The sequence below is a fragment of the Parasteatoda tepidariorum genome, chromosome 3, assembly GCF_043381705.1.
Source record: "Parasteatoda tepidariorum isolate YZ-2023 chromosome 3, CAS_Ptep_4.0, whole genome shotgun sequence".
Lineage (NCBI taxonomy): Eukaryota > Metazoa > Arthropoda > Arachnida > Araneae > Theridiidae > Parasteatoda > Parasteatoda tepidariorum.
Genome location: NC_092206.1, coordinates 75,455,947 through 75,469,343, shown reverse-complemented (window position 1 = coordinate 75,469,343; position 13,397 = coordinate 75,455,947). Strand labels below are relative to the sequence as shown.

Below are 13,397 nucleotides of genomic sequence, written 5' to 3'. Positions count from 1 at the left end.
CAAAATCCATAAAAAATGTATGTCTATTCAGAAATAGAACATTTTAGTAATTGCTTCCATAACTTAATAGTTAATATTAATTAATCGCATTAAATAGTTAGCATTAATGAATTTGAGATGATCCCTTTTCAAGTCACTCAGCTTTGCATATTTACTTCAAAAAAATTCGAAAACTTAAACAAAAGTTAACCAGGAAGTTATTATTTTATTTTTTATTTGTTCAATTTTTTTCTTACTGTACATTTTTCCCAAGCAGAACATTTTTTTGTCTTCCAAATCGTAGTTTTACTCTAATAATAAAAGTTTCAGCTTAAAATTACTTATTTACTCTTGAATATTTTCTTTTCTTATTTATCAGCAAGTTAAGATGGATAACATTTGTGAAGCAATTTGAAATGAGGTAATTTAAATCGAGTTACATTACTCAAATAAATATATTTATACAGATGAAGATAAAATCACCTTGATTCGAGAAATATGGTGGAGAAGGATAAGAGCAAGTAGTGGAGTGAGAGAGAGTACCTCGATTCGAGAAATATGGTGGAGAACAGGTAGTGGGGTGAGAGAGAGTACCTCGATTCGAGAAATATGGTGGAGAACAGGTAGTGGGGTGAGAGAGAGAGAGAGAGTACTTCGATTCGAGAAATATGCTGGAAAACAGGTAGTGGGGTGAGAGAAAGTACCTCGATTCCAGAAATATGGTAGAGAAGGATAAGAGCAAGTAGTGGGGTGAGAGAGGGTACCTCGATTCGAGAAATATGGTGGAGAAGGACAAGAGCAGGTAATGGGGTGAGAGAGGGTACCTCGATTGTACCGAAATAAGTTCTGTTTTTTAGCGAACAAACACTGAATTATAATTTGCCAGTCCGGAAGGACTTATTACATTAGCATGTAGTTGTTGTCTGTAGATAAGTTTGTTTTACTTTGTCAACCCTCAAATGCTCTTATGTTTTTTTTTATTTTATTTATTTAACCTTAATTATTGTTGGTCATTAGAGTTACAAAAATTATTTTTAGTCTAGCTTATTATATGCTTACAAAAGATTCATATCTGAACAAGGAATGACGATTTTATCCTATAATAGGGTTGTTCTGTTACGTTTCGATAACCTCTGGCTTGAATGTAAGACCGGGTACTACCCGTTTTCGCTCCGACCCCCTTGATGTGAGCTTATGCAGGACCCACAAAAGCTGCAGTACTGCGGATGAAGAAGATAACTGCATCCATGGTTGAATAAAGGTTTTACGGTTCCCTTCTTCAAAGCAAAATAATCTTTATTTTAGTATTTTGTAGAACTTCTGAAGAACCTACAAAATTTTAGTTTTTATATAAATATAAAGAAATTCTCAGTACTTTTCTTTTAAAAAATAGTAAATTATTCTACATTAATTAGTTCGGAATAATTAATAATTAATTCTTGAAAATAGTCCCTTCTTCCCCCTTCCTGATGCACGGGCTTGACTGCATCATATGTATATTATACGCATAACTTTCTGAAATTGTCATATTCGTGCTTTAAATCACTGAAAACATCTGTTCTTACAAGCGGAAATATCCTACAAGCTCAAAATTGAAGTAAGAATAACTTTATCTTGGAAGAATGACTCAAAAACCGTTGTCAAATTGAAAAATTGTGCAAATAATTTAGAGATAGATGGAAAGATAACTAAGGTTAGGTAACGAATCGAACCTGTTGCATATACATTTTTAGAGAGTTTGGTAGAGAGTGCACCTGCAACCAGACGATTTTTTATTTGGTAGGCTTCAAATTGTTAGGCAGAAGAACAATCAGTCTTTCACAATGGGTGGACGCTGAAGCCTAAACTTGAGTACTTCAAAGGCTTATCAGTTTTTGTCAAATGGAAGAGCAGATTGAACAAATTATGTGAAGACATTACAAAGTGAGAATGAAATACAGATTCAGGTTTACAGCGATAACTAAACCATGTGTACTTCAGACTTTCTTTTCCAGTAAGTCACTTCCTCTGCGAAGAATCAAAACTGTCTTTGGATCATCCTCAAGGATATTTCACATGCCGTCGCCAATAGCCCATTCTCAGCTCTAGTGCGACGTAAATTAATCAGTACTACCACTACCACTACCTTCTTCAATTGAGCATTTGTCTGCTACTCGCTTATAAACTTTGATATTTTTCAGTGACCATGGTAAACAAACCTGAAATCTCCTATGTCACAATCCAGAGCCTTTATATATAAGTTACTTTGAATTTTCCTACTTAATAACGTATATCTTTATTTATTTTCTGACGCATGCATATGTAGGCCCGTGTGCTTAATACAAGGAACAATTTATTAACGTCGTCGTAGTTAATTTACGTCGCACTAGAGCTGGACAATGGGCTATTGGCTATGGTCTGGGAAACATCCCTGAGGATGATCCGAAGATATGCCATCACAATTTCGATCCTCTGCAGAGGGGATGGCACCCCCGCTTCGGTAGCCCGACGACCTGCACGCGAAGTCGAGCACTTTACGGTAGAACAGTTTAACGAGGACCAATACTGCACACACTCGGTCCCTACGCAGACTGATCCAAGTGGTCACCCACCCACACACTGACCGCAGCCAGTGATGCTTGACTTCTGTGATCTGCTGGGAGCCGTGTCTTAACGATCAGTCTACTGCGGGACACACAGTTTATTAACATTTGTCAAAAAAAGTATTGATAGTACAAGTTAAAAATAGCACATAGATATATCCAGAGTGACAATAGAACTCGAACCCGCTACCTTCTTCAGAGCATTTGACTTTACCCTTCGGCCACGGAGGCCTTTATTTTTTGACACCGGAAAAAAATTGAATAACTGCAAGCGTATTTAATTATTCATCCTTTAAATTACACTGGATTCGCGTTTTTTTTCCTAGTTCGTAATAGAGTGTTAGTGTTTGCTCAGGCTCTTGGTTAATAAGGTATGTAGAAAATTTGGTATCTTAATGACTGTTTTTTGTGCTTTATAAAAGTTTTCCCGATATTTAATGTAAGCAGTTCAATATCACAAATTCACCATTACTGTCTTTAAATGTTTTTTGAAGATGCATAAATCCTTTATATATTGAATTTTTTTAATTATTAATATTGACTTTTTTACATACATATAACTTAATATCTTGAATAAGTTTCTCAATTTCTTTCTAAACTCCAAAATGTTTAATCTTTGTCCAAATTTGGTTAGTTGAACAAAAAGGTGGTCTTACTACTAGTCTTCTGAATGAATTAGTATATAGACAGATTTTTTTTTGTATGCCTATTGTATGACAGAGCAACAACTTTATTTTATAACTTATGTTTGTTCAAATTCCATTAATTCTTATTTATGATTTACCGAATCTATAAGGCAAGGTGATTGTAGAATCTGAAATTTCCGTTATTCTATAAATCCTAGAATTTTATTATAATTGTGAAAAAAACTCAAACTTGAACTAAGATATTTGATATAAATTTCTTACAAATTGGGAATAACTAGGAAAATGCAAAATTCAATTGTCTGAATTTCATATATACTATGACTAAATTGTTCAAACTGAACTTCATCAGATTAAATTTTTTAAGTTGGTTGGAAAATTTTTCTTTTCCTCGGAAGATTTTTAAGCATTTTTATTTTGAACCACTCTGAATATTTTCTGATTTCTTGAAATCAATTTAAATATGTTAGCACTTTCTTTTTATGAATATGGACTTTGAAAACATTGATGTGTGATTAGTTATCCTATGAATTGTTTTCTTTAAGTTTGTTTTTTATATTGTATAGTTATACTGTATACTGTAATATAATCTTTCCAAATTCGGTGCTGAACGACCCAACAGAATTATTTAAAGAAATAATTCATTTAAAGTTAGCACCAAATGGAGCTTTCATATAAAAATTGAAGGTTTATTTAAATCTAAACACTCCTTAAGTAAAAGACATGCACCAAACTCTCGCTTTCACAATTTTGATTTCTAGCAGCAGCAGTCCAGCAGTATTACTCACTGGATTGCAAAAGCACTCCGCACAGACCCATAAGGAATAACATTAAAACATTCGAAATATAAAAACAATTCGAAAAAAGAAACATTAAATAGAATATCAACAATAGTAATATACAGAAAGACAGTCACTTAGCAGTGCCTGCAACTGTTCCCTTGCATTCCAGTATCTGTCATTGATGTTGCCAATAATTGCGAGGCTGATCCCCAGATGCTCAGCATTCATTGGGGGAGTCCTCCCCGCACAAGACACAGTTTGGATTGGGAAAGATTGTAAGTCAATGGAGGTGAGCAGCAAGGCAGCCGTGGCCGGTTTCCAACCTAAGGACAGCAACCGCAATGCGTCTCGGGTGATCAGGGATCTACTTCAGAGTCGCTCTCCAGATCTTGTCACCAATTTCTTCATTTAAATTTTCAGCAATCTTAATTATCGCGTTATTAATTATTCTATTTATGGAAGAGTAAGGAATTTTTATCTGAGAGCTCTGTAAAATACTAGTTCCTTTTTTAGCAAGATTTGTCATCTCGTTGCTTTCACATCTTACGTGAATTATTTTCTCTTCAAAAAAGCACTAATGTCTGTGAAATTAAGATATCGTCGATCGCTTGCATACAAAAAAGTGCGAGTTGGCGTAATTTAATCTTCTATGTTGCGATATATTTACGGAAACACAAACCTTCCTGTGAAAGGTGTGTTTTAGTTGTGCAATAAGAATATTTATATTAACTTTTGAAGCACCTTGAACTGCATTAAGTAATTTTATGATGTATAATTTCTATCAAACTTTGATCTGTTAAGCATAGTTTAAATTCGTCTTAATATGTCCTGCTCTACACGTATGTTTTATTTGCAAACTACTTTAATTTTTAGAATGTATATGTAAATTCTAAACTAGTAATTCTTACTTTATTGTATAGTAAAAATATTTTACAGACTCTTCATTACTATTTAATTCGTATTTTATCTTACCGTACTTTATTTTGGCGTTACTAGGTTTGGTGTTATTAATTTTGGTGTTCCGAAAATCAAAAGTGGTAGATATTTTTCAAATAGTGAGATAGCTTTCTTGGGTGGAGTATTCCTTACACTAGGAAATGCAGGGTAGAAACCGTCGAAGAAACGCTCGCTAACAATTGACAAAACTTTTGGAACTACATATTTTTTGTTAAAAACATAGCTGTGTATTTTGTAGTTGAAATATTTAACAATTTCAATCTATGCTATAAAGTTTTCACAGAATCCTCTCAAAATATAAAGTTTTTATGCTAGATTAGAGGTATTTCATTTAAAATCAAATTTCATCTTATAACAGAACACATCAAGAGTAAACTTAGACTAGTTGGAATAAATATTAAAATATTTAATCTTAATTTTAAATATTTCTATTTTAACTAAAATGTCACTTCCTCCCTCCCCTCCAAGATAGATACTTAAGAAAGACAACTGAATCAAAATGTAAAATGCTTTACAAAAACAAATTTTCATTATTAGTCTTCGATCGCTTTTTTTTATATCGAATATTTAAATCTAGCCAAAAATCCTAATCATTCTATATACTTAAGTATTCAGACGTACTTCAAATTTACCAATCGGGATCACTGTTTCGACCATTTTTTTAATGACTACTTTAAAGCTTAGAATGCTCTCATATACCCAAGATATGATGTCTATTGCTTCTAGAATTTTTTTTCTGGAAACTTTGACATTCAGAAGATAATAAAGATTGTTATCGCGACGGAATGTCTTGTAAATGGATCTTTAGCAAATAAACTGCTATTAATATTTTTTTTTATTGCAGCCAAAGGAATTATATTTCTTAAGATAATTTCAAATCATTTGTTCGTTTGATTTGGGGTTTAGAAATTGATGTTTACTGCTAATTTCATACAGAAAGCAAGATTCGCTAATTTACGAATCTCTTCCCCTTCCCAAGGCAATTTGACGAATATTTCAGGAATATGTTTTTGAAGGCATTTTTAAGATACGCTGACCTAAAGAATCTAGATTTGGGAAGTTTTTCAAAGGTGATACAAAATTTTAAGTATTGGTAGGTATAGGGTGAAATTAACTGCTGCCGCAGGGAGACTTATAATAGCAATTAAAAAAAATTCTCTCGGTAGCCACTCAATCACCACAATTTTCGTCAAACGTACATTTTGTTCTAATAAATATGAATTAATTCTGCGTTTTATGATCTGAAAATTAATTTCACGTAAATTTCTTAATTTTTTCTTTTTGAGATCTTTACCTTTCGAAATTTAAAATGTTTCTAACGAGACGCCTGGCATTAAGTTTCTATCCTTTAAAATTTAAAAAAAAAAACAAAAAAAAACTGGCTGCATTTTGGAAAGTAGCCACTGTTAAAAGTACTAAAACTGGTCACTAGCCAGCAGCAAGTTTCTCCAACTCAGACTTATAACTGTAGGATATATAATCATTTTTTTAGGAAAATGAGGGAGTGTATAAGTGTACATGTTGGTCAAGCAGGAGTTCAAATCGGAAACTCCTGCTGGGAATTGTACTGCCTGGAACACGGTATCCAACCTGACGGTCAAATGCTGAGTAATCAAGCCTCCACAAGCAGTGGCGATGATAGCTTCCACACATTTTTCAGCGACACCAGGAATGGAAAGTATGTCCCAAGAGCCATTATGGTTGACTTGGAACCGTCAGTTGTCGACGAAATAAGGAACGGAAAATACAGACAACTGTTCCACCCAGAACAACTGATAACTGGAAAAGAAGATGCAGCAAACAATTACGCCAGAGGTCACTATACCATTGGAAAAGAACACGTTGATTCTGTTTTGGATCGCGTTCGAAAGCTTGCTGACCAGTGTACTGGCCTTCAGGGATTTCTTATTTTCCACAGTTTTGGAGGTGGTACTGGTTCAGGATTTACATCTTTGCTGATGGAGCGTTTGTCTGTTGACTACGGAAAAAAAGCAAAGTTGGAATTCGCAGTTTACCCAGCCCCACAGGTATGTAAAACTTCATTCTAAAGACTTTTTCAGTAAGTCTGAACTTATATTAATACAAATCTAAACTGAAATAAAAAAATAAATATCGGTAAAATTTCTTCAATTTCCACCTTCAATTTTATTTTGATATTTTAACTGATAGGAAAAGCAACCTGTTTAGAGTTTAAAAAAATCAGTATAACGTTTCATATTTTTCTTTATAAAAATAGTGATAACTTAGACTATTCACTAGACTTTTGCCCTTTTTAAAAAATGGAATTAGTCCATTTATTCAAAATATTTAAGGGTTAGTATTTGATTTAATTTAAAAATAATGGCAAAGGTTAATGAGCCCTATAATATGATTTAACTTTAAAATGTAGTATCGATTATTAAAATCAGGGAAGTAACTGAACTCCAAATAAGCTTATTCCTCTTTCAGAATAACATTTCATACGAAAAAAAAGGAATGTTAAGTGAATCTTTCTATACACATTAACTTTAATGTAAATTTTTGAAGCAAATAAATGCAGACTTGAAAGGCCACATAACTACGAATTCATGACAAATAGGTGTGATGCAAGGTAACTCATTGTTGTATTGTTCTTGTTGGTTTTGAGGTCTTATACAGTGGTAATTTTATTTGTATTCGCTTCGATAACAATTATATTTTAAATACGAAAGCTGTGATGAATACAGAAAACACAAACCAAACAGCAGAACTAGGCAAAATCGAGCAAATTACTTTGCCATCTTTAGCGTCAATTTATATTACAAACTCTGAAATTGCATTGGTTCTTATTCTCAGTGTTGCCTAACTAGATTATTTCCAATGCAAACAGTAATTTTGGAAAGTAAACTAAATGTTTTTAAATTTATTAGAAGCTAACTTATTCAGCGATAAAAATTTTATCTAATTACTTTTATCTAATTACTTAATTACTTTTATCTAATTATTAGATACTGTATTGGGATAAATTGAATGTATGATTTAAGAGATTAAAAATGAGTTTATACTTTGCTAAAACTATTTTATTTTAAAAAGTGAGCTTATATTCCACTTTAGAAAATAGCTGCTTAGTTTGCTTTCTCCTTATTATTTCTAAACTTATTTTGTGACTTACCCATACCTTTCCCCCACTAGAGCCTTAATATTTTTAAAGTATTCGTAGTATTAATAGGTCACTTTTACTAAAAATTGTTTTCTGAAACTACGGAAATTCAGTAGTTGGAAGGTTTGGCTTTAAGACTGTATCAATAGGCCGATTTTTATTTTGTTAGGTATCAACTGCTGTAGTAGAGCCTTACAATTCTGTACTGACGACACACACCACTCTGGAGCATTCAGACTGTGCCTTTATGGTGGATAACGAGGCCATCTACAACATCTGCCACAAGAACCTGGGAGTGGATAGGCCATCTTATACGAATCTCAACAGGCTCATTGGGCAGGTAGTGTCATCCATAACAGCTTCACTTAGGTTCGACGGAGCCCTGAATGTTGACCTGACAGAGTTTCAAACAAATCTCGTACCTTATCCCAGGTAGATCGTATTTTATTTTTAGATTAACGTTGCATCAAATCACTTAAATGAATCTGCTATGTAAGATACCCACATACGGTCGGAGCCAAAATTTTTAAGTTTCGAATTTGGAAGGTATGTGTTATACACTGAAACACACTATGAATACAAGACATAAATTTCTTTTTACAAAATATGAGGGGGAAATTAGTCAAACATTGAGCTTTCAAGTGAGAATTTTGTTAAATTTGTGTGAAAGCCGACCCATATTATAAACCCATATTGAAAAGACTAAATTTTCAAAATGAAAACTTGATATGTTGAGTGAAAATATATCAACATTACAAGATATTTGAAAAAACAGATCAGCATTATGCCCTGTAGTAAATTAAAGTTTATACTTTGCTAATAGGAAATCAATCAAGACTTCTCTTTGGGTCGTTTTTTCTTCATCAGTATATCCAGATTATTTTCAGAACCGTTTGATCAGCTGTCTAGGCATTCGTATTATCACCTGAAACCAGATTTACATGCTGGCAGAAAATGCAATATTTGCTTGGAAATATGTTGCTTAGAAACTCATGAGAATATTTTTAAAATTCAATTAAATTCTGTATTTTAATTATTACAGGAAACTGTTAACTTTAATTTTTAGCATTTCTTACGAATTGTGAAATTAATGAGTAACATTTTGATCAGGATTCTGTTTAACGATTAAAAAATCTTTATTCAAACGTTCCGAAAGCTTATTTAAATAGAATTCGTTTTTTAAGTCACTAAATTGTTATAAATTCTGTTCAATGTACGGCACACTGGGTTTAAGGAGGATGATATATCCTTGACGTTTGGAACATTATAGCTACATGACTTAACCATTCAATTCATTCAAACCCTTTAATTTGATTAGTAAAGTTTTGAATTTAAAAGATTGGGACATTATTATGATTTTTTTCAAAGGTATGAATTTTACACAAGTGTTCAATTTTTAATTTCAAGATGAGTTAATTAAATATTTTCAGTAATTCCTTACAGTAGCAAGTTACATATAATCTAAAGAACTCCCTACTCCGGTCTCCTGGAGCAGTGGCTGTGACTATGGTTAGGAGGTTTAGCTACTTAGTTTTTCCAATCCTTAAGAAATGTATTTGCTCGGATCAGCGTGAGAAAAGTTATCCTCTTTGAAATGACCTCTCTTGTTTCCATAGCAGCAGCCGGTCTTAGACTTTTGTCTATAGAAAGAACTTTCCTTGCCACAAGGTATAGAAACAGTGACTAAATCTCTAAGCAAAATTATGACAAGTACTATCTTAATGAAGAGAAACTATCTGGACTTAAAAATGGACAAATAAAATTTAATAAAATTCTTACTCTTCAGTCAGTTTCCTACTTGAGAAAATTTTTTAAAATGACTGAATAAGTATAAATTTTTACATTTTGAGAATTCAAAGTAAAAACAGTGTAAATTGCTAGAATTGTGTCGTTTTCGTAGTGTAGAGGTCGCAGGCGTCAAAACTTAACTGTCTTTATTAACTGATACTAACTCAGTGGAGTTCCGAAAAATTAAGTATGCAATTCACTAAATATCGGTTACATATTTCAGCGTTCAAACACAAATTTTAATCAAAACTTCAATATCTAATAAGGAGCAAAATGTCTTGATACAGCTGTGGTTGGTTATTAAATCTTATTTTCTGATTCCAGGATCCATTTTCCATTAGTAACCTATGCTCCCATTATTTCTGCGGAAAAAGCGTATCACGAACAGTTTACAGTAGGGGATATTACAAATTCCTGCTTTGAGCCTGAAAATCAGATGGTGAAGTGTGATCCACGGCATGGAAAATACATGGCTTGCTGTCTTCTGTATCGGGGAGACGTCGTACCAAAAGATGTCAATGCTGCTATTTCAGCCATCAAAACAAAGCGTTCTATCCAGTTTGTAGATTGGTGCCCCACCGGTTTTAAGGTATTCAGTCTAATTAGTTGTATTCTTCCTTACATCTTTCCGCTTATTTTGCTTAAACTTTAAAGTTTGATTACAGGGACCTTCTCAAAATTTTGGAATAATGGAAACAGCAGCTAATTCTGAATTCCTCTGATATTTTTTATAAGCTCTACATATCAACTAATGAACTTTTATATTTGAAATTTAATAGTATAATTTTTCATTGAATCAAACCTGGCGGGAACTGTATGCTCTAATATTTTCCGTTAAATAAAAGTGCCACAACACTTGCGTACTTCATTTTTAAAACTTATTTTATTCTTTTACTGGGTAAGATATCTTGGTTGGTAGGGTGTTAGGCTCTTGTCCAAGAAGTCGTGGGTTCGATCTCTGTCGGACGTAGACTTCCTGTGTAGTAATGTTGACTGGTGCACGTTAAATCCAATGGGTCACAATGTTCCATAACAAATCATTCCCCTGGAGTTACTGAATTAGATTGATCATTCTCCGGTTCATTTCAAAATTATGATCTGCTAGTGAATAATGTATGAATAGGTTCATCCTATAAACTGGTTGTGAGGCGTGTGTGGCTGAAGTCTTATTATTGGCCATAAAGAGCACAACTGAAAAATAAGAGTATAATTTGCCTTCAATTCGCTTTGTTTCGCCTAACAGGCTTGGTGATATTGGCAAGTGGTATTGGAAACAACATTCTTTTGCTGTTTATATTATTCCCTAAAATATAATGCAGTTAGCGTTTAGTACTGCCGTGTAAAATATTCTTTCCGCAGGACTGAAGCTAGTTTTAAAAGCTACTGCCGCATTTTGATTGTCTTAAATTCTAATATATTAACTTTAATTAAAAATATTATATTACTTAAAAGAAATGTTTGGGTTTTAAATAAATGATTCGGGCAACATTTTTACTTCCGTAAAATTTGTTAAAATTAAGTTTTATATTTTAGTATACTTGAAGAAATAAAAATACTCACGTGGGTTAACTTTTGGAATATTAAATTATATCACAAACTTTTTTGAAAAAAAATAGACTCTTTATTGAAGCAAGTTTCATCTTGCTTGACTTTAGTACCATTTTTTAATTCGGTTTTATGAGTGTAAGGTTTTGTCTCACGAAATAGTTATTAAAGAACCCACGAAAAATTACTTTAAAGCTACACAATTAAGCTCTAGAATTTAAGAATTACTGACATAACTATTATAAATTCTTTAGGAATTCACTAACCAAAGACACGTTCAAATTAACGTAAACAAACTTTTTTTTTCCTGCAATCACGGTGATTGCATTGAAAAATTTTGTATTCGTGTCACCTGGTAGTTTTATTTGAATAGTGGGAAAACTACAGTTATTAGAAATAGAAGTTTGCCTCACTTTTATGCTCGTAAATTTCCCTTTAGTAGCTTTAAAACTATCAAAAAAAAAAGATCCTAACTACTGTTTAAATAAGATCTCTTATTCTCTCTATTAAATCAATAGATTTGAAGTTGTTACTTCCACTATTAAAATTTAAGGCTTGGCCGAACCAGTAGAAATAAAAGGCTAACGTTTATCTTAATGCAAGAATTGCTTTCCTCGAGAAAGTTAATGCACCAATCTTTTGCCTCTTTTTGATTTTTCGTAAGTAGTCGCTAGCTTATACGTTGATTATTCTAGAGGTCGGTAATCTTTCTGCGACTAAGAGCCATTTTCCTATCGATGCAAGTATAAGGAACTAAAAGTACGTATGTCAGTATATTAGAAACAATTTAACTGATTCCGCTTTGAAACGTGAATTTATGACAGAATTATTTTATTTTGCTCAATAACAGCTTATAATACAATAAATCAAAGGGGACTGAAATTTTTATAACCAGTTAAAATAAACCTTTATAGTGAAACCCTAATTGCAGAAGTTATGTAGCTTTGATTATAATAAGTTAAGTGTAAAAATTATAGAAACTCAAATATGTAATAGTGAGATTTTCGGGGTTTAATAAATGCTTAAAGTAATTCTGACTTTGAATATTCAGAAGTTTTTCACTTTCTACAACTTGTCAGGATTTAGACGTAAAGTATATTAATTTTTAAATTAGTTTTAGGAGAAAATAATTGTTTACAGTAGTATATAGTTCCAATACTCAAAGATGGCATCTTGCACCGGATAACGGATAAATATTTTAAAGTGGTAGACTTTTAATGAACAATTCTTTGTGTAAGAAATTCGATTTATAAGGTTTTTACTCACGACTAATTCTAAATTCTAAGGCTTATGAAGTACGCAACTTTTTGTAGTTAAGACGTCTTGTTTCCTTAAGTCTGCAAAATTGACCAAAAATCTGCAAATATTGTTTTACTTCTGAGTGTTTTTACCATACTTTGTAGAATACAGAGCAGTTACAATCTGAGATGCTGAATGTTTTAATTTCATCGAAAATATCTGGAGGACAGTTCAAATTTTCAAATATCAGTTCCACGTTAGTTAAATGGGAAGTAAAATGGGGTAGAGCACAGTTTACATATATGCTATCTGCCGTGCATTTTGATACGAGCGAAGGAAAAAGTTTATTTGGCAATGGCCATATTGCAGCTGATTTCAGTACATTGGACAGCCGTGCAATACATTGGACAAAAGTGTCCCGTATGTTAAGACATTTAGCTACATTTAATGTTTAAAAAATACTAAATTTATTTCTGTTTTTTTTACTTCTAAAAGATTTTCTGTATAAAAATTTAAATACCGTGGATGGTCTGAGTTTTTAGAATGGAATATAAGAAATTAGATGAAAGTAACATGACATAGAATATATGGTTTAATGATCAAAATGTGAAGAAATACACTGGAATAATATCGGACAGTTAAATTACTCAACCACTAATATGGCTCTAATGAGCCGTATTCGGTTGAAGAGCCATCACTAGCAGACTCCTGTTAAAGAACTATAACGTTCCAAACATTAAAAAGCAGTTGGTTTAAGTTGGAG

At 32.5% G+C, this 13,397-nt stretch overlaps 1 protein-coding gene across 2 annotated transcripts in view; it reads left to right on the top strand.

Annotated features, from left to right (window-relative positions):
* Window positions 1-2,785: 2,785 nt before the first annotated feature.
* LOC107453118 (tubulin alpha chain) overlaps window positions 2,786-13,397 on the top strand; it is a 20,189-nt gene continuing 9,577 nt past the window's right edge. The window contains exons 1-4 of one of the 2 annotated variants that reach the window (XM_043044672.1): window positions 2,786-2,932; window positions 6,437-6,971; window positions 8,232-8,494; window positions 10,175-10,517. In XM_043044672.1, the coding sequence (XP_042900606.1) occupies window positions 6,441-6,971; window positions 8,232-8,494; window positions 10,175-10,502 (1,122 nt within the window). In that variant the 5' untranslated portion in view covers window positions 2,786-2,932; window positions 6,437-6,440 and the 3' untranslated portion in view covers window positions 10,503-10,517. Of the gene's footprint in view, window positions 2,933-6,436; window positions 6,972-8,231; window positions 8,495-10,174; window positions 10,518-13,397 lie in introns of those variants that run through there. The other variant, XM_071178849.1, reaches the window with a different exon arrangement.